This window comes from Salvelinus alpinus, chromosome 11 (genome assembly GCF_045679555.1).
Source record: "Salvelinus alpinus chromosome 11, SLU_Salpinus.1, whole genome shotgun sequence".
NCBI classification, from domain to species: domain Eukaryota; kingdom Metazoa; phylum Chordata; class Actinopteri; order Salmoniformes; family Salmonidae; genus Salvelinus; species Salvelinus alpinus.
Genome location: NC_092096.1, coordinates 73,591,400 through 73,614,557, shown reverse-complemented (window position 1 = coordinate 73,614,557; position 23,158 = coordinate 73,591,400). Strand labels below are relative to the sequence as shown.

General features: G+C 47.6%; 1 protein-coding gene across 3 annotated transcripts in view; it reads right to left on the bottom strand.

Annotated features, from left to right (window-relative positions):
* nfxl1 (nuclear transcription factor, X-box binding-like 1) overlaps positions 1-23,158 on the bottom strand; it is a 136,749-nt gene that overhangs the window by 104,553 nt on the left and 9,038 nt on the right. For all 3 annotated transcript variants that reach the window (XM_071334229.1, XM_071334230.1, XM_071334231.1), the window contains exon 4: positions 13,200-13,309. In XM_071334229.1, the coding sequence (XP_071190330.1) occupies positions 13,200-13,309 (110 nt within the window). The remainder of the gene's footprint in view (positions 1-13,199; positions 13,310-23,158) is intronic.

The following is a 23,158-nucleotide window of genomic DNA, read 5'->3' as shown; positions in this document are numbered from 1 at the left end:
GTGCTATATTAACCAGACCATCCCCTGGCATGGCACAGTGCTATATTAACCAGACCATCCCCTGGCACAGTGCTATATTAACCAGACCATCCCCTGGCATGGCACAGTGCTATATTAACCAGACCATCCCCTGGCACAGTGCTATATTAACCAGACCATCCCCTGGCACAGTGCTATATTAACCAGACCATCCCCTGGCATGGCAGAGTGCTATATTAACACAGACCATCCCCTGGCATGGCACAGTGCTATATTAACCAGACCATCCCCTGGCATGGCACAGTGCTATATTAACCAGACCATCCCCTGGCATGGCAGAGTGCTATATTAACACAGACCATCCCCTGGCATGGCACAGTGCTATATTAACACAGACCATCCCCTGTCATGGCACAGTGCTATATTAACCAGACCATCCCCTGGCACAGTGCTATATTAACCAGACCATCCCCTGGCACGACACAGTGCTATATTAACCAGACCATCCCCTGGCACAATGCTATATAAACCAGACCATCCCCTGGCACAGTGCTATATTAACCAGACCATCCCCTGGCACAGTGCTATATTAACACAGACCATCCCCTGGCATGACACAGTGCTATATTAACCAGACCATCCCCTGGCATGGCACAGTGCTATATTAACCAGAGCATCCCCTGGCACAGTGCTATATTAACCAGACCATCCCCTGGCATGACACAGTGCTATATTAACCAGACCATCCCCTGGCATGTCACAGTGCTATATTAACCAGACCATCCCCTGGCACAGTGCTATATTAACCAGACCATCCCCTGGCACAGTGCTATATTAACCAGACCATCCCCTGGCACGACACAGTGCTATATTAACCAGACCATCCCCTGGCACAATGCTATATAAACCAGACCATCCCCTGGCACAGTGCTATATTAACCAGACCATCCCCTGGCACAATGCTATATAAACCAGACCATCCCCTGGCACAGTGCTATATTAACCAGACCATCCCCTGGCACAGTGCTATATTAACCAGACCATCCCCTGGCATGACACAGTGCTATATTAACCAGACCATCCCCTGGCACAGTGCTATATTAACCAGACCATCCCCTGGCATGGAACAGTGCTATATTAACCAGACCATCCCCTGGCATGACACAGTGCTATATTAACCAGACCATCCCCTGGCACAGTGCTATATTAACCAGACCATCCCCTGGCACGACACAGTGCTATATTAACCAGACCATCCCCTGGCATGGCACAGTGCTATATTAACCAGACCATCCCCTGGCATGGTGCTATATTAACCAGACCATCCCCTGGCATGGTACAGTGCTATATTAACCAGACCATCCCCTGGCATGGTACAGTGCTATATTAACCAGACCATCCCCTGGCATGGTACAGTGCTATATTAACCAGACCATCCCCTGGCACAGTGCTATATTAACCAGACCATCCCCTGGCATGGCACAGTGCTATATTAACCAAACCATCCCCTGGCATGACGCAGTGCTATATTAACCAGACCATCCCCTGGCACGACACAGTGCTATATTAACCAGACCATCCCCTGGCATGGCACAGTGCTATATTAACCAGACCATCCCCTGGCATGGCACAGTGCTATATTAACCAGACCATCCCCTGGCATGGTGCTATATTAACCAGACCATCCCCTGGCATGATACAGTGCTATATTAACCAGACCATCCCCTGGCACAGTGCTATATTAACCAGACCATCCCCTGGCATGACACAGTGCTATATTAACCAGACCATCTACTGGCATGGCACAGTGCTATATTAACCAGACCATCCCCTGGCATGGCACAGTGCTATATTAACCAGACCATCCCCTGGCATGGTGCTATATTAACCAGACCATCCCCTGGCATGACACAGTGCTATATTAACCAGACCATCCCCTGGCATGGCACAGTGCTATATTAACCAGACCATCCCCTGGCATGGCACAGTGCTATATTAACCAGACCATCCCCTGTCATGGCACAGTGCTATATTAACCAGACCATCCCCTGGCACAGTGCTATATTAACCAGACCATCCCCTGGCATGACACAGTGCTATATTAACCAGACCATCCCCTGGCATGGCACAGTGCTATATTAACCAGACCATCCCCTGGCATGGCACAGTGCTATATTAACCAGACCATCCCCTGGCACAGTGCTATATTAACCAGACCATCCCCTGGCATGACACAGTGCTATATTAACCAGACCATCCCCTGGCATGGTGCTATATTAACCAGACCATCCCCTGGCATGGTGCTATATTAACCAGACCATCCCCTGGCACAGTGCTATATTAACCAGACCATCCCCTGGCATGGCACAGTGCTATATTAACCAGACCATCCCTGGCATGACACAGTGCTATATTAACCAGACCATCCCCTGGCATGGCACAGTGCTATATTAACCAGACCATCCCCTGGCACAATGCTATATTAACCAGACCATCCCCTGGCATGACACAGTGCTATATTAACCAGACCATCCCCTGACACAGTGCTATATTAACCAGACCATCCCCTGGCACAGTGCTATATTAACACAGACCATCCCCTGGCATGACACAGTGCTATATTAACCAGACCATCCCCTGGCATGGCACAGTGCTATATTAACCAGACCATCCCCTGTCATGGCACAGTGCTATATTAACCAGACCATCCCCTGGCATGACACAGTGCTATATTAACCAGACCATCCCCTGTCATGGCACAGTGCTATATAAACCAGACCATCCCCTGGCACAGTGCTATATTAACCAGACCATCCCCTGGCATGGTACAGTGCTATATTAACCAGACCATCCCCTGGCATGACGCAGTGCTATATTAACCAGACCATCCCCTGGCACGACACAGTGCTATATTAACCAGACCATCCCCTGGCATGGCACAGTGCTATATTAACCAGACCATCCCCTGGCATGGCACAGTGCTATATTAACCAGACCATCCCCTGGCATGGTGCTATATTAACCAGACCATCCCCTGGCATGATACAGTGCTATATTAACCAGACCATCCCCTGGCACAGTGCTATATTAACCAGACCATCCCCTGGCATGACACAGTGCTATATTAACCAGACCATCTACTGGCATGGCACAGTGCTATATTAACCAGACCATCCCCTGGCATGGCACAGTGCTATATTAACCAGACCATCCCCTGGCATGGTGCTATATTAACCAGACCATCCCCTGGCATGACACAGTGCTATATTAACCAGACCATCCCCTGGCATGGCACAGTGCTATATTAACCAGACCATCCCCTGGCATGGCACAGTGCTATATTAACCAGACCATCCCCTGTCATGGCACAGTGCTATATTAACCAGACCATCCCCTGGCACAGTGCTATATTAACCAGACCATCCCCTGGCATGACACAGTGCTATATTAACCAGACCATCCCCTGGCATGGCACAGTGCTATATTAACCAGACCATCCCCTGGCATGGCACAGTGCTATATTAACCAGACCATCCCCTGGCACAGTGCTATATTAACCAGACCATCCCCTGGCATGGCACAGTGCTATATTAACCAGACCATCCCCTGGCACAGTGCTATATTAACCAGACCATCCACTGGCATGGCACAGTGCTATATTAACCAGACCATCCCTGGCATGACACAGTGCTATATTAACCAGACCATCCCCTGGCATGGCACAGTGCTATATTAACCAGACCATCCCCTGGCACAATGCTATATTAACCAGACCATCCCCTGGCATGACACAGTGCTATATTAACCAGACCATCCCCTGACACAGTGCTATATTAACCAGACCATCCCCTGGCACAGTGCTATATTAACACAGACCATCCCCTGGCATGACACAGTGCTATATTAACCAGACCATCCCCTGGCATGGCACAGTGCTATATTAACCAGACCATCCCCTGTCATGGCACAGTGCTATATTAACCAGACCATCCCCTGGCATGACACAGTGCTATATTAACCAGACCATCCCCTGTCATGGCACAGTGCTATATAAACCAGACCATCCCCTGGCACAGTGCTATATTAACACAGACCATCCCCTGTCATGGCACAGTGCTATATTAACCAGACCATCCCCTGGCACAGTGCTATATTAACCAGACCATCCCCTGGCACAGTGCTATATTAACCAGACCATCCCCTGGCACAGTGCTATATTAACCAGACCATCCCCTGGCACAGTGCTATATTAACCAGACCATCCCCTGGCATGATACAGTGCTATATTAACCAGACCATCCCCTGGCACAATGCTATATAAACCAGACCATCCCCTGGCACAGTGCTATATTAACACAGACCATCCCCTGGCACAGTGCTATATTAACCAGACCATCCCCTGGCACAGTGCTATATTAACCAGACCATCCCCTGGCATGGCACAGTGCTATATTAACCAGACCATCCCCTGGCACAGTGCTATATTAACCAGACCATCCCCTGGCATGGCACAGTGCTATATTAACCAGACCATCCCCTGGCACAGTGCTATATTAACCAGACCATCCCCTGGCACAGTGTTATATTAACCAGACCACCCCCTGGCATGGCAGAGTGCTATATTAACACAGACCATCCCCTGGCATGGCACAGTGCTATATTAACCAGACCATCCCCTGGCATGGCACAGTGCTATATTAACCAGACCATCCCCTGGCATGGCAGAGTGCTATATTAACACAGACCATCCCCTGGCATGGCACAGTGCTATATTAACACAGACCATCCCCTGGCACAGTGCTATATTAACACAGACCATCCCCTGGCATGACACAGTGCTATATTAACCAGACCATCCCCTGGCATGGCACAGTGCTATATTAACCAGACCATCCCCTGGCATGACACAGTGCTATATTAACCAGACCATCCCCTGGCACAGTGCTATATTAACCAGACCATCCCCTGGCATGGCACAGTGCTATATTAACCAGACCATCCCCTGGCACAGTGCTATATTAACCAGACCATCCCCTGGCACAGTGCTATATTAACCAGACCATCCCCTGGCACGACACAGTGCTATATTAACCAGACCATCCCCTGGCATGGCACAGTGCTATATTAACCAGACCATCCCCTGGCATGACGCAGTGCTATATTAACCAGACCATCCCCTGGCATGACGCAGTGCTATATTAACCAGACCATCCCCTGGCACGACACAGTGCTATATTAACCAGACCATCCCCTGGCATGGCACAGTGCTATATTAACCAGACCATCCCCTGGCATGGCACAGTGCTATATTAACCAGACCATCCCCTGGCATGGTGCTATATTAACCAGACCATCCCCTGGCATGATACAGTGCTATATTAACCAGACCATCCCCTGGCACAGTGCTATATTAACCAGACCATCCCCTGGCATGACACAGTGCTATATTAACCAGACCATCTACTGGCATGGCACAGTGCTATATTAACCAAACCATCCCCTGTCATGGCACAGTGCTATATTAACCAGACCATCCCCTGGCACAGTGCTATATTAACCAGACCATCCCCTGGCATGACACAGTGCTATATTAACCAGACCATCCCCTGACACAGTGCTATATTAACCAGACCATCCCCTGGCACAGTGCTATATTAACCAGACCATCCCCTGGCATGGCACAGTGCTATATTAACCAGACCATCCCCTGGCACAGTGCTATATTAACACAGACCATCCCCTGGCATGACACAGTGCTATATTAACCAGACCATCCCCTGGCATGGCACAGTGCTATATTAACCAGACCATCCCCTGTCATGGCCCAGTGCTATATTAACCAGACCATCCCCTGGCATGACACAGTGCTATATTAACCAGACCATCCCCTGGCACAATGCTATATTAACCAGACCATCCCCTGGCATGACACAGTGCTATATTAACCAGACCATCCCCTGACACAGTGCTATATTAACCAGACCATCCCCTGGCATGACACAGTGCTATATTAACCAGACCATCCCCTGGCATGGCACAGTGCTATATTAACCAGACCATCCCCTGTCATGGCACAGTGCTATATTAACCAGACCATCCCCTGGCATGACACAGTGCTATATTAACCAGACCATCCCCTGTCATGGCACAGTGCTATATAAACCAGACCATCCCCTGGCACAGTGCTATATTAACACAGACCATCCCCTGTCATGGCACAGTGCTATATTAACCAGACCATCCCCTGGCATGGCACAGTGCTATATTAACCAGACCATCCCCTGGCACAGTGCTATATTAACCAGACCATCCCCTGGCATGACACAGTGCTATATTAACCAGACCATCCCCTGGCATGGCACAGTGCTATATTAACCAGACCATCCCCTGGCATGGTGCTATATTAACCAGACCATCCCCTGGCACAGTGCTATATTAACCAGACCATCCCCTGGCATGGCACAGTGCTATATTAACCAGACCATCCCCTGGCACAGTGCTATATTAACCAGACCATCCCCTGGCATGGCACAGTGCTATATTAACCAGACCATCCCTGGCATGACACAGTGCTATATTAACCAGACCATCCCCTGGCATGGCACAGTGCTATATTAACCAGACCATCCCCTGGCACAATGCTATATTAACCAGACCATCCCCTGGCATGACACAGTGCTATATTAACCAGACCATCCCCTGACACAGTGCTATATTAACCAGACCATCCCCTGGCACAGTGCTATATTAACACAGACCATCCCCTGGCATGACACAGTGCTATATTAACCAGACCATCCCCTGGCACAGTGCTATATTAACCAGACCATCCCCTGGCATGGCACAGTGCTATATTAACCAGACCATCCCCTGTCATGGCACAGTGCTATATTAACCAGACCATCCCCTGGCATGACACAGTGCTATATTAACCAGACCATCCCCTGTCATGGCACAGTGCTATATAAACCAGACCATCCCCTGGCACAGTGCTATATTAACACAGACCATCCCCTGTCATGGCACAGTGCTATATTAACCAGACCATCCCCTGGCACAGTGCTATATTAACCAGACCATCCCCTGGCATGACACAGTGCTATATTAACCAGACCATCCCCTGGCACAGTGCTATATTAACCAGACCATCCCCTGGCACAGTGCTATATTAACCAGACCATCCCCTGGCATGATACAGTGCTATATTAACCAGACCATCCCCTGGCACAATGCTATATAAACCAGACCATCCCCTGGCACAGTGCTATATTAACACAGACCATCCCCTGGCATGGCACAGTGCTATATTAACCAGACCATCCCCTGGCATGACACAGTGCTATATTAACCAGACCATCCCCTGACACAGTGCTATATTAACCAGACCATCCCCTGGCACAGTGCTATATTAACCAGACCATCCCCTGGCATGGCACAGTGCTATATTAACCAGACCATCCCCTGGCACAGTGCTATATTAACCAGACCATCCCCTGGCATGGCACAGTGCTATATTAACCAGACCATCCCCTGGCACAGTGCTATATTAACCAGACCATCCCCTGGCACAGTGTTATATTAACCAGACCACCCCCTGGCATGGCAGAGTGCTATATTAACACAGACCATCCCCTGGCATGGCACAGTGCTATATTAACCAGACCATCCCCTGGCATGGCACAGTGCTATATTAACCAGACCATCCCCTGGCATGGCAGAGTGCTATATTAACACAGACCATCCCCTGGCATGGCACAGTGCTATATTAACACAGACCATCCCCTGGCACAGTGCTATATTAACACAGACCATCCCCTGGCATGACACAGTGCTATATTAACCAGACCATCCCCTGGCATGGCACAGTGCTATATTAACCAGACCATCCCCTGGCATGACACAGTGCTATATTAACCAGACCATCCCCTGGCACAGTGCTATATTAACCAGACCATCCCCTGGCATGGCACAGTGCTATATTAACCAGACCATCCCCTGGCACGACACAGTGCTATATTAACCAGACCATCCCCTGGCACAGTGCTATATAAACCAGACCATCCCCTGGCACGACACAGTGCTATATTAACCAGACCATCCCCTGGCATGGCACAGTGCTATATTAACCAGACCATCCCCTGGCATGACGCAGTGCTATATTAACCAGACCATCCCCTGGCACGACACAGTGCTATATTAACCAGACCATCCCCTGGCAAGGCACAGTGCTATATTAACCAGACCATCCCCTGGCATGACACAGTGCTATATTAACCAGACCATCCCCTGGCATGGCACAGTGCTATATTAACACAGACCATCCCCTGGCATGACACAGTGCTATATTAACCAGACCATCCCCTGGCATGACACAGTGCTATATAAACCAGACCATCCCCTGGCATGGCACAGTGCTATATTAACCAGACCACCCCCTGGCACAGTGCTATATTAACCAGACCATCCCCTGGCATGGCATAGTGCTATATTAACCAGACCATCCCCTGGCATGACACAGTGCTATATTAACCAGACCATCCCCTGGCACAGTGCTATATTAACACAGACCATCCCCTGGCATGACACAGTGCTATATTAACCAGACCACCCCCTGGCACAGTGCTATATTAACCAGACCATCCCCTGGCATGGCATAGTGCTATATTAACCAGACCATCCCCTGGCATGGCACAGTGCTATATTAACCAGACCATCCCCTGGCATGGCATAGTGCTATATTAACCAGACCATCCCCTGGCATGACACAGTGCTATATTAACCAGACCATCCCCTGGCACAGTGCTATATTAACACAGACCATCCCCTGGCATGACACAGTGCTATATTAACCAGACCATCCCCTGGCACAGTGCTATATTAACCAGACCATCCCCTGGCATGGCACAGTGCTATATTAACACAGACCATCCCCTGGCATGACACAGTGCTATATTAACACAGACCATCCCCTGGCATGACACAGTGCTATATTAACCAGACCATCCCCTGGCACAGTGCTATATTAACCAGACCATCCCCTGGCATGACACAGTGCTAATGAATACATACAGCCCAGTAACCCTGCTGAACTCTGTGGCACGGCCCTAGTAACCCTGCTGAACTCTGTGGCACGGCCCTAGTAACCCTGCTGAACTCTGTGTTGCGGCCCTAGTAACCCTGCTGAACTCTGTGGCACGGCCCTAGTAACCCTGCTGAACTCTGTGGCACGGCCCTAGTAACCCTGCTGAACTCTGTGGCGCGGCCCTAGTAACCCTGCTGAACTCTGTGGCACGGCCCTAGTAACCCTGCTGAACTCTGTGGCACGGCGCTAGTAACCCTGCTGAACTCTGTGGCACGGCCCTAGTAACCCTGCTGAACTCTGTGGCACGGCCCTAGTAACCCTGCTGAACTCTGTGGCGCGGCCCTAGTAACCCTGCTGAACTCTGTGGCGCGGCCCTAGTAACCCTGCTGAACTCTGTGGCGCGGCCCTAGTAACCCTGCTGAACTCTGTGGCACGGCCCTAGTAACCCTGCTGAACTCTGTGGCACGGCGCTAGTAACCCTGCTGAACTCTGTGGCACGGCGCTAGTAACCCTGCTGAACTCTGTGGCACGGCCCTAGTAACCCTGCTGAACTCTGTGGCACGGCCCTAGTAACCCTGCTGAACTCTGTGGCGCTAGTAACCCTGCTGAACTCTGTGGCACGGCGCTAGTAACCCTGCTGAACTCTGTGGCACGGCCCTAGTAACCCTGCTGAACTCTGTGGCACATAAAATGGTATCAAACACGTTGTTTCCATGTGGTTGATATATTCTATTGACTCCAATCCAGCCATTATTATGAGCCGTCCTCCCATCACCAGCCTCCACTGATGTAGGTATATGTCTGTCATATTGAGGTATCTAGCTATAAGTTAAACCTGATCAAATGTATAGGTGTAAGCAATTATGGTAATTCCAAATGTCTTTAACTAGGGGGAAGGATGGCCAGCCACACAGGAGGGTGATTTTCACTGAGGAGGAGGAGGCTGCGCCAACCGAAATGCATGCTGGACATTTTCGAAGTAAAGCACATGACTTCTAGAATCAACCAACACTTCTTCTGACGGGGAATTGTCCAGGAGATGGACAACTGGGCAAATGAAATAACCTTTTGTTTATCTATCACATTCTATTATATCTGAAATTATTATTATTTAAATTAATGTCTTATCAGAGAGCACACGTTTCAATTTGTCACTGTTTGCTTATAAAAAAAGGTCAGTACCCTTTCCCTTTCTAGCCTGTTTGAGCATGAAGACTGAGGTGGAGTTCATCAGTTGTTTCACCATGATCGCTAAGTGTCCCAATTCAAATGTTGTAACGGTTTCTTTATTTGACCACAGCAGAGTTCAATATTATAGAGTGTGTGTGTGTGTGTGTGTGTGTGTGTGTGTCTGTGTTTGTCTGTGTGTGTCTGTGTGTGTCTGTGTGTGTCTGTGTGTGTCTGTGTGTGTCTGTGTGTGTCTGTGTGTGTCTGTGTGTGTGTGTCTGTGTGTCTGTGTGTGTGTGTCTGTGTGTGTGTGTGTGTGTGTCGGTGTGTGTCTGTGTGTGTGTGTCTGTGTGTGTGTGTCTGTGTGTGTGTGTGTGTGTCTGTGTGTGTGTGTGTGTGTGTGTGTGTGTGTGTGTGTGTGTGTGTGTGTGTGTGTGTGTGTGTGTGGGTGTGTGTGTGTGTGTCTGTGTGTCTGTGTGTGTGTGTGTCTGTGTGTGTGTCTGTGTGTGTGTGTCTGTGTGTGTGTGTGTGTGTGTGTGTCTGTGTGTGTGTGTCTGTGTGTGTGTGTCTGTGTGTGTGTGTCTGTGTGTGTGTGTCTGTGTGTGTGTGTGTCTGTGTGTGTCTGTGTGTGTCTGTGTGTGTCTGTGTGTGTCTGTGTCTGTGTGTGTCTGTGTCTGTGTGTGTCTGTGTCTGTGTGTGACTGTGTCTGTGTGTGACTGTGTCTGTGTGTGACTGTGTCTGTGTGTGACTGTGTCTGTGTGTGACTGTGTCTGTGTGTGACTGTGTCTGTGTGTGACTGTGTCTGTGTGTGACTGTGTCTGTGTGTGACTGTGTGTGTGTGACTGTGTGTGTGTGACTGTGTGTGTGTGACTGTGTGTGTGTGACTGTGTGTGTGTGTGACTGTGTGTGTGTGTGACTGTGTGTGTGTGACTGTGTGTGTGTGACTGTGTGTGTGTGACTGTGTGTGTGAGACTGTGTGTGTGTGACTGTGTGTGTCTGTGTCTGTGTGTGTCTGTGTCTGTGTGTGACTGTGTCTGTGTGTGACTGTGTCTGTGTGTGACTGTGTCTGTGTGTGACTGTGTCTGTGTGTGACTGTGTCTGTGTGTGACTGTGTCTGTGTGTGACTGTGTCTGTGTGTGACTGTGTCTGTGTGTGACTGTGTGTGTGTGACTGTGTGTGTGTGACTGTGTGTGTGTGACTGTGTGTGTGTGACTGTGTGTGTGTGTGACTGTGTGTGTGTGTGACTGTGTGTGTGTGACTGTGTGTGTGAGACTGTGTGTGTGTGACTGTGTGTGTGTGACTGTGTGTGTGACTTTGCAACCCTCATTGCAACCCTCTGCATGAACAGTGCATTCTCCCATCACATGTACAGCTGATTCACAAGATCTGGCACACTAATGATATGCTGTTCAGCTTTCTAGTAAGTTACTACAATACTGGGTGGGGTGAATATATGTTATATGACATACATGATGTATTATAGTATTGTTTGTGCCAGTCAGCGGTGCCAGTAATTTGAGCCCACTGTATATACACACTACCGGTCAAAAGTTGGAGTACATCTACTCATTCAAGAGTTTTTCGTTATTTTTACTTTTTTTTTGACACTTTTTTGGTTACTACATGATTCCATATGTGTTTATTTTATAGTTTTGATGTCTTCACTATTATTCTACAATGTAGAAAATAGTTTAAAAAAAGAAAGAAAAATCCTTGAATGAGTAGCTGTGTCCTAACTTTTGACTGGTACTGTGTGTCTATGTGTTATGAATGGGTCCATGTTCAGATGTTTGAGGGACTACAGAAGGAAGTTAGCTAATAGCTAAATCTGGTTGCGACGTGTCTCAGTGTGTGTTTTCTGTGCATTGTCCCTGACAAATACACAGAACTAATCAAAGAAATAAATTAACATGGCTGCCATGATGTTGTAGTGTCACATAAATGGATCATAATGCAGAACCCTCAATGTCCTTACTCTCTAAATACATGATCTGGTAGGTGGGTAGGTGTGTCTGTGGGTCTGTCTGGGTCTGTCTGTCTGTCTGTGGGTCTGCCTGTGTCTGTGGGTCTGCCTGTCTGTCTGTGGGTCTGCCTGTGTCTGTGGGTCTGTCTGTGGGTCTGCCTGTCTGTCTGTGGGTCTGCCTGTCTGTCTGTGGGTCTGCCTGTCTGTCTGTGGGTCTGCCTGTCTGTCTGTGGGTCTGCCTGTCTGTCTGTGGGTCTGCCTGTCTGTCTGTGGGTCTGCCTGTCTGTCTGTGGGTCTGCCTGTCTGTCTGTGGGTCTGCCTGTGTCTGTGGGTCTGCCTGTGTCTGTGGGTCTGCCTGTGTCTGTGGGTCTGCCTGTGTCTGTGGGTCTGCCTGGGTCTGCCTGTGTCTGTGGGTCTGCCTGTGTCTGTGGGTCTGCCTGTGTCTGTGGGTCTGCCTGTGTCTGTGGGTCTGCCTGTGTCTGTGGGTCTGCCTGTGTCTGTGGGTCTGCCTGTGTCTGTGGGTCTGCCTGTGTCTGTGGGTCTGCCTGTGGGTCTGCCTGTGTCTGTGGGTCTGCCTGTGTCTGTGGGTCTGCCTGTGGGTCTGCCTGTGGGTCTGCCTGTGGGTCTGCCTGTGGGTCTGCCTGTGTCGGTGGGTCTGCCTGTGTCGGTGGGTCTGCCTGTGTCGGTGGGTCTGCCTGTGTCGGTGGGTCTGCCTGGGTCTGTGGGTCTGTCTGGGTCTGTGAGTCTGTGTGTCTGTCTGGGTCTGTGTGTCTGTGTGTCTGTCTGGGTCTGTGTGTCTGTGTGTCTGTGGGTCTGTGTGCCTGTGGGTCTGTCTGTGTGTAGGTGTGTGTGTGTGTAGGTCTGCCTGTGTGTAGGTGTGCCTGGGTCTGTGTGTAGGTGTGTAGGTGTGTAGGTGTGTGTGTGTGTGTGTGTGTGTGTGTGTGTGTGTGTGTGTAGGTGTGTGTAGGTGTGTGTAGGTGTGTAGGTGTGTGTAGGTGTGCTACTCACAGCCTGGTTTCTCTTGACGGAGGCGATACAGATAAGGCAGGTGATAGCACCGGACTGGAATGCATCACTCAGGTACTGACGAGTTCTCTCTAGGTCGGTTACATCTCCACCTGGAGGGAGGGGGGAGAGAGGAGGGGGGAGAGAGACATATCAGGGGGGCTGATGGCGACCGCGATGGCAGGGGATCTGATAGTGACAAAGATAATAGGGGGTCTGATGGTGACTAAGATATTAGGGGATCTGATGGTGACTAAGATATTAGGGGGTCTGATGGTGACTAAGATATTAGGGGGTCTGATGGTGACTAAGATATTAGGGGGTCTGATGGCGACCGCGATGGCAGGGGATCTGATAGTGACTAAGATATTAGGGGATCTGATAGTGACTAAGATATTAGGGGGTCTGACGGTGACTAAGATATTAGGGGGTCTGATAGTGGCTAAGATATTAGGGGGTCTGATGGTGACTAAGATATTAGGGGGTCTGATAGTGGCTAAGATATTAGGGGGTCTGATGGTGACTAAGATATTAGGGGGTCTGACGGTGACTAAGATATTAGGGGGTCTGATAGTGGCTAAGATATTAGGGGGTCTGATGGTGACTAAGATATTAGGGGGTCTGACGGTGACTAAGATATTAGGGGGTCTGATAGTGGCTAAGATATTAGGGGGTCTGATGGTGACTAAGATATTAGGGGGTCTGACGGTGACTAAGATATTAGGGGGTCTGATGGTGACTAAGATATTAGGGGGTCTGATGGTGACTAAGATATTAGGGGGTCTGATGGTGACTAAGATATTAGGGGGTCTGATGGTGACTAAGATATTAGGGGGTCTGACGGTGACTAAGATAGTAGGGGGTCTGATGGTGACTAAGATAGCAGGGGGTCTGATGGTGACTAAGATAATAGGGGGTCTGATGGTGACTAAGATAATAGGGGGTCTGATGGTGACTAAGATAGCAGGGGGTCTGATGGTGACTAAGATAATAGGGGGTCTGATGGTGACTAAGATAGCAGGGGGTCTGATGGTGACTAAGATAGCAGGGGGTCTGATGGTGACTAAGATATTAGGGGGTCTGATGGTGACTAAGATATTAGGGGGTCTGATGGTGACTAAGATATTAGGGGGTCTGACGGTGACTAAGATATTAGGGGGTCTGACGGTGACTAAGATAATAGGGGGTCTGATGGTGACTAAGATAGTAGGGGGTCTGATGGTGACTAAGACATTAAGGGGTCTGATGGTGACTAAGATATTAGGGGGTCTGATGGTGACTAAGATATTAGGGGGTCTGATGGTGACTAAGATATTAGGGGGTCTGATGGTGACTAAGATATTAGGGGGTCTGATGGTGACTAAGATATTAAGGGGTCTGATAGTGACTAAGATAATAAGGGGTCTGATAGTGACTAAGATAGTAGGGGGTCTGATAGTGACTAAGATATTAAGGGGTCTGATGTCGACTAAGAGATTAAGGGGTCTGAGAGTGACTAAGATAATAGGGGGTCTGATGGTGACTAAGATATTAAGGGGTCTAATGGTGACTAAGATATTAAGGGGTCTAATGGTGACTAAGATATTAAGGGGTCTGATGGTGACTAAGATATTAAGGGGTCTGATGGTGACTAAGATATTAAGGGGTCTGATGGTGACTAAGATAATAGGGGGTCTGATGGTGACTAAGATAATAGGGGGTCTGATGGTGACTAAGATATTAAGGGGTCTGATGGTGACTAAGATATTAGGGGGTCTGATGGTGACTAAGATAAGAGGGGGTCTGATGGTGACTAAGATATTAGGGGGTCTGATGGTGACTAAGATAATAAGGGGTCTGATGGTGACTAAGATATTAAGGGGTCTGATGGTGACTAAGATATTAGGGGGTCTGATGGTGACTAAGATAAGAGGGGGTCTGATGGTGACTAAGATATTAGGGAGTCTGATAGTGTCTAAGACATTAAGGGGTCTGATGGTGACTAAGATATTAGGGGGTCTGATGGTGACTAAGATAAGAGGGGGTCTGATGGTGACTAAGATAATAAGGGGTCTGATAGTGACTAAGATAATAAGGGGTCTGATAGTGACTAAGATAGTAGGGGGTCTGATAGTGACTAAGATAGTAAGGGGTCTGATGGTGACTAAGATAGTAAGGGGTCTGATGTCGACTAAGAGATTAAGGGGTCTGAGAGTGACTAAGACAATAGGGGGTCTGATGGTGACTAAGATAAGAGGGGGTCTGATGGTGACTAAGATAATAAGGGGTCTAATGGTGACTAAGATATTAAGGGGTCTGATGGTGACTAAGATATTAAGGGGTCTGATGGTGACTAAGATAATAGGGGGTCTGATGGTGACTAAGATATTAAGGGGTCTGATGGTGACTATGATATTAAGGGGACTGATGGTGACTAAGATAATAGGGGGTCTGATGGTGACTAAGATATTAGGGGGTCTGATGGTGACTAAGATATTAGGGGGTCTGATGGTGACTAAGATATTAGGGGGTCTGATGGTGACTAAGATAGTAGGGGGTCTGATGGTGACTAAGATAGTAGGGGGTCTGATGGTGACTAAGATATTAGGGGGTCTGATGGTGACTAAGATATTAGGGGGTCTGATGGTGACTAAGATATTAAGGGGTCTGACAGTGACTAAGATAACAGGGGGTCTGATGGTGACTAAGATATTAAGGGGTCTGACGGTGACTAAGATAGTAGGGGGTCTGACAGTGACTAAGATATTAGGGGGTCTGATGGTGACTAAGATTGTAGGGGGTCTGATGGTGACTAAGATAGTAGGGGGTCTGATAGTGACTAAGATAATAGGGGGTCTGATGGTGACTAAGATAGTAGGGGGTCTGACGGTGACTAAGATATTAGGGGACTGACGGTGACTAAGATATTAGGGCGTCTGATGGTGACTAAGATAATAGGGGGTCTGATGGTGACTAAGATATTAGGGGGTCTGATGGTGACTAAGATATTAGGGGGTCTGACGGTGACTAAGATATTAGGGGGTCTGATGGTGACTAAGATATTAGGGGGTCTGATGGTGACTAAGATATTAGGGGGTCTGATGGTGACTAAGATATTAAGGGGTCTGATGGTGACTAAGATATTAGGGGGTCTGATGGTGACTAAGATAATAGGGGGTCTGATGGTGACTAAGAGATTAGAGGGTCTGATGGTGACTAAGACATTAAGGGGTCTGACGGTGACTAAGATATTAAGGGGTCTGATGGTGACTAAGATAGTAGGGGGTCTGATAGTGACTAAGATATTAAGGGGTCGGATAGTGACTAAGATATTAAGGGGTCTGACAGTGACTAAGATAATAGGGGGTCTGATGGTGACTAAGATATTAGGGGGTCTGATGGTGACTAAGATAGTAGGGGGTCTGATGGTAACTAAGATATTAAGGGGTCTGATGGTAACTAAGATATTAAGGGGTCTGATGGTGACTAAGATATTAAGGGGTCTGATGGTGACTAAGATAATAGGGGGTCTGATGGTGACTAAGATATTAAGGGGTCTGATGGTGACTATGATATTAAGGGGACTGATGGTGACTAAGATAATAGGGGGTCTGATGGTGACTAAGATATTAGGGGGTCTGATGGTGACTAAGATATTAGGGGGTCTGATGGTGACTAAGATATTAGGGGGTCTGATGGTGACTAAGATAGTAGGGGGTCTGATGGTGACTAAGATAGTAGGGGGTCTGATGGTGACTAAGATATTAGGGGGTCTGATGGTGACTAAGATATTAGGGGGTCTGATGGTGACTAAGATATTAAGGGGTCTGACAGTGACTAAGATAACAGGGGGTCTGATGGTGACTAAGATATTAAGGGGTCTGACGGTGACTAAGATAGTAGGGGGTCTGACAGTGACTAAGATATTAGGGGGTCTGATGGTGACTAAGATAGTAGGGGGTCTGATAGTGACTAAGATAATAGGGGGTCTGATGGTGACTAAGATAGTAGGGGGTCTGACGGTGACTAAGATATTAGGGCGTCTGATGGTGACTAAGATAATAGGGGGTCTGATGGTGACTAAGATATTAGGGGGTCTGATGGTGACTAAGATATTAGGGGGTCTGACGGTGACTAAGATATTAGGGGGTCTGACGGTGACTAAGATATTAGGGGGTCTGATGGTGACTAAGATATTAGGGGGTCTGATGGTGACTAAGATATTAAGGGGTCTGATGGTGACTAAGATATTAGGGGGTCTGATGGTGACTAAGATAATAGGGGGTCTGATGGTGACTAAGAGATTAGAGGGTCTGATGGTGACTAAGACATTAAGGGGTCTGACGGTGACTAAGATATTAAGGGGTCTGATGGTGACTAAGATAGTAGGGGGTCTGATAGTGACTAAGATATTAAGGGGTCGGATAGTGACTAAGATATTAAGGGGTCTGACAGTGACTAAGATAATAGGGGGTCTGATGGTGACTAAGATATTAGGGGGTCTGATGGTGACTAAGATAGTAGGGGGTCTGATGGTAACTAAGATATTAAGGGGTCTGATGGTGACTAAGATATTAGGGGGTCTGATGGTGACTAAGATATTAGGGGGTCTGATGGTGACTAAGATAGTAGGGGGTCTGATGGTGACTAAGATAGTAGGGGGTCTGATGGTGACTAAGATATTAGGGGGTCTGATGGTGACTAAGATATTAGGGGGTCTGATGGTGACTAAGATATTAGGGGGTCTGATGGTGACTAAGATATTAAGGGGTCTGACGGTGACTAAGATAACAGGGGGTCTGATGGTGACTAAGATAGTAGGGGGTCTGACGGTGACTAAGATATTAGGGGGTCTGATAGTGACTAAGATATTAAGGGGTCTGACGGTGACTAAGATAGTAGGGGGTCTGACGGTGACTAAGATATTAGGGGGTCTGATGGTGACTAAGATTGTAGGGGGTCTGATGGTGACTAAGATATTAGGGGGGCTGATGGTGGCTAAGATATTAGGGGGTCTGATAGTGACTAAGATATTAAGGGGTCTGATGGTGACTAAGATATTAGGGGGTCTGATGGTGACTAAGATAGTAGGGGGTCTGATAGTGACTAAGATATTAAGGGGACTGACGGTGACTAAGATATTAGGGGGTCTGATGGTGACTAAGATAATAGGGGGTCTGATGGTGACTAAGATATTAGGGGGTCTGATGGTGACTAAGATAATAGGGGTCTGATGGTGACTAAGATAATAGGGGGTCTGATGGTGACTAAGATAATAGGGGGTTTGATGGTGACTAAGATATTAGGGGGTCTGATGGTGACTAAGATTGTAGGGGGTCTGATGGTGACTAAGATAATAGGGGGGCTGATGGTGACTAAGATATTAGGGGGTCTGATAGTGACTAAGATATTAAGGGGTCTGACGGTGACTAAGATATTAGGGGGGCTGATGGTGACTAAGATATTAGGGGGTCTGATAGTGACTAAGATATTAAGGGGTCTGACGGTGACTAAGATAGTAGGGGGTCTGATGGTGACTAAGATAGTAGGGGGTCTGATGGTGACTAAGATATTAGGGGGTCTGATGGTGACTAAGATATTAGGGGGTCTGATGGTGACTAAGATATTAAGGGGTCTGACAGTGACTAAGATAACAGGGGGTCTGATGGTGACTAAGATATTAAGGGGTCTGACGGTGACTAAGATAGTAGGGGGTCTGACGGTGACTAAGATATTAGGGGGTCTGATAGTGGCTAAGATATTAGGGGGTCTGATGGTGACTAAGATATTAGGGGGTCTGACGGTGACTAAGATATTAGGGGGTCTGATGGTGACTAAGATATTAGGGGGTCTGATGGTGACTAAGATATTAGGGGGTCTGATGGCGACCGCGATGGCAGGGGATCTGATAGTGACTAAGATATTAGGGGATCTGATAGTGACTAAGATATTAGGGGGTCTGACGGTGACTAAGATATTAGGGGGTCTGATAGTGGCTAAGATATTAGGGGGTCTGATGGTGACTAAGATATTAGGGGGTCTGATAGTGGCTAAGATATTAGGGGGTCTGATGGTGACTAAGATATTAGGGGGTCTGACGGTGACTAAGATATTAGGGGGTCTGATAGTGGCTAAGATATTAGGGGGTCTGATGGTGACTAAGATATTAGGGGGTCTGACGGTGACTAAGATATTAGGGGGTCTGATAGTGGCTAAGATATTAGGGGGTCTGATGGTGACTAAGATATTAGGGGGTCTGACGGTGACTAAGATATTAGGGGGTCTGATGGTGACTAAGATATTAGGGGGTCTGATGGTGACTAAGATATTAGGGGGTCTGATGGTGACTAAGATATTAGGGGGTCTGATGGTGACTAAGATATTAGGGGGTCTGACGGTGACTAAGATAGTAGGGGGTCTGACGGTGACTAAGATATTAGGGGGTCTGACGGTGACTAAGATATTAGGGGGTCTGACGGTGACTAAGATATTAGGGGGTCTGACGGTGACTAAGATAATAGGGGATCTGATGGTGACTAAGATAGCAGGGGGTCTGATGGTGACTAAGATATTAGGGGGTCTGATGGTGACTAAGATAATAGGGGGTCTGATGGTGACTAAGATAGCAGGGGGTCTGATGGTGACTAAGATAATAGGGGGTCTGATGGTGACTAAGATAGCAGGGGGTCTGATGGTGACTAAGATAGCAGGGGGTCTGATGGTGACTAAGATATTAGGGGGTCTGATGGTGACTAAGATATTAGGGGGTCTGATGGTGACTAAGATATTAGGGGGTCTGACGGTGACTAAGATATTAGGGGGTCTGACGGTGACTAAGATAATAGGGGGTCTGATGGTGACTAAGATAGTAGGGGGTCTGATGGTGACTAAGACATTAAGGGGTCTGATGGTGACTAAGATATTAGGGGGTCTGATGGTGACTAAGATATTAGGGGGTCTGATGGTGACTAAGATATTAGGGGGTCTGATGGTGACTAAGATATTAGGGGGTCTGATGGTGACTAAGATATTAAGGGGTCTGATAGTGACTAAGATAATAAGGGGTCTGATAGTGACTAAGATAGTAGGGGGTCTGATAGTGACTAAGATATTAAGGGGTCTGATGTCGACTAAGAGATTAAGGGGTCTGAGAGTGACTAAGATAATAGGGGGTCTGATGGTGACTAAGATATTAAGGGGTCTAATGGTGACTAAGATATTAAGGGGTCTAATGGTGACTAAGATATTAAGGGGTCTGATGGTGACTAAGATATTAAGGGGTCTGATGGTGACTAAGATATTAAGGGGTCTGATGGTGACTAAGATAATAGGGGGTCTGATGGTGACTAAGATAATAGGGGGTCTGATGGTGACTAAGATATTAAGGGGTCTGATGGTGACTAAGATATTAGGGGGTCTGATGGTGACTAAGATAAGAGGGGGTCTGATGGTGACTAAGATATTAGGGGGTCTGATGGTGACTAAGATAATAAGGGGTCTGATGGTGACTAAGATATTAAGGGGTCTGATGGTGACTAAGATATTAGGGGGTCTGATGGTGACTAAGATAAGAGGGGGTCTGATGGTGACTAAGATATTAGGGAGTCTGATAGTGTCTAAGACATTAAGGGGTCTGATGGTGACTAAGATATTAGGGGGTCTGATGGTGACTAAGATAAGAGGGGGTCTGATGGTGACTAAGATAATAAGGGGTCTGATAGTGACTAAGATAATAAGGGGTCTGATAGTGACTAAGATAGTAGGGGGTCTGATAGTGACTAAGATAGTAAGGGGTCTGATGGTGACTAAGATAGTAAGGGGTCTGATGTCGACTAAGAGATTAAGGGGTCTGAGAGTGACTAAGACAATAGGGGGTCTGATGGTGACTAAGATAAGAGGGGGTCTGATGGTGACTAAGATAATAAGGGGTCTAATGGTGACTAAGATATTAAGGGGTCTGATGGTGACTAAGATATTAAGGGGTCTGATGGTGACTAAGATAATAGGGGGTCTGATGGTGACTAAGATATTAAGGGGTCTGATGGTGACTATGATATTAAGGGGACTGATGGTGACTAAGATAATAGGGGGTCTGATGGTGACTAAGATATTAGGGGGTCTGATGGTGACTAAGATATTAGGGGGTCTGATGGTGACTAAGATATTAGGGGGTCTGATGGTGACTAAGATAGTAGGGGGTCTGATGGTGACTAAGATAGTAGGGGGTCTGATGGTGACTAAGATATTAGGGGGTCTGATGGTGACTAAGATATTAGGGGGTCTGATGGTGACTAAGATATTAAGGGGTCTGACAGTGACTAAGATAACAGGGGGTCTGATGGTGACTAAGATATTAAGGGGTCTGACGGTGACTAAGATAGTAGGGGGTCTGACAGTGACTAAGATATTAGGGGGTCTGATGGTGACTAAGATTGTAGGGGGTCTGATGGTGACTAAGATAGTAGGGGGTCTGATAGTGACTAAGATAATAGGGGGTCTGATGGTGACTAAGATAGTAGGGGGTCTGACGGTGACTAAGATATTAGGGGACTGACGGTGACTAAGATATTAGGGCGTCTGATGGTGACTAAGATAATAGGGGGTCTGATGGTGACTAAGATATTAGGGGGTCTGATGGTGACTAAGATATTAGGGGGTCTGACGGTGACTAAGATATTAGGGGGTCTGATGGTGACTAAGATATTAGGGGGTCTGATGGTGACTAAGATATTAGGGGGTCTGATGGTGACTAAGATATTAAGGGGTCTGATGGTGACTAAGATATTAGGGGGTCTGATGGTGACTAAGATAATAGGGGGTCTGATGGTGACTAAGAGATTAGAGGGTCTGATGGTGACTAAGACATTAAGGGGTCTGACGGTGACTAAGATATTAAGGGGTCTGATGGTGACTAAGATAGTAGGGGGTCTGATAGTGACTAAGATATTAAGGGGTCGGATAGTGACTAAGATATTAAGGGGTCTGACAGTGACTAAGATAATAGGGGGTCTGATGGTGACTAAGATATTAGGGGGTCTGATGGTGACTAAGATAGTAGGGGGTCTGATGGTAACTAAGATATTAAGGGGTCTGATGGTAACTAAGATATTAAGGGGTCTGATGGTGACTAAGATATTAAGGGGTCTGATGGTGACTAAGATAATAGGGGGTCTGATGGTGACTAAGATATTAAGGGGTCTGATGGTGACTATGATATTAAGGGGACTGATGGTGACTAAGATAATAGGGGGTCTGATGGTGACTAAGATATTAGGGGGTCTGATGGTGACTAAGATATTAGGGGGTCTGATGGTGACTAAGATATTAGGGGGTCTGATGGTGACTAAGATAGTAGGGGGTCTGATGGTGACTAAGATAGTAGGGGGTCTGATGGTGACTAAGATATTAGGGGGTCTGATGGTGACTAAGATATTAGGGGGTCTGATGGTGACTAAGATATTAAGGGGTCTGACAGTGACTAAGATAACAGGGGGTCTGATGGTGACTAAGATATTAAGGGGTCTGACGGTGACTAAGATAGTAGGGGGTCTGACAGTGACTAAGATATTAGGGGGTCTGATGGTGACTAAGATAGTAGGGGGTCTGATAGTGACTAAGATAATAGGGGGTCTGATGGTGACTAAGATAGTAGGGGGTCTGACGGTGACTAAGATATTAGGGCGTCTGATGGTGACTAAGATAATAGGGGGTCTGATGGTGACTAAGATATTAGGGGGTCTGATGGTGACTAAGATATTAGGGGGTCTGACGGTGACTAAGATATTAGGGGGTCTGACGGTGACTAAGATATTAGGGGGTCTGATGGTGACTAAGATATTAGGGGGTCTGATGGTGACTAAGATATTAAGGGGTCTGATGGTGACTAAGATATTAGGGGGTCTGATGGTGACTAAGATAATAGGGGGTCTGATGGTGACTAAGAGATTAGAGGGTCTGATGGTGACTAAGACATTAAGGGGTCT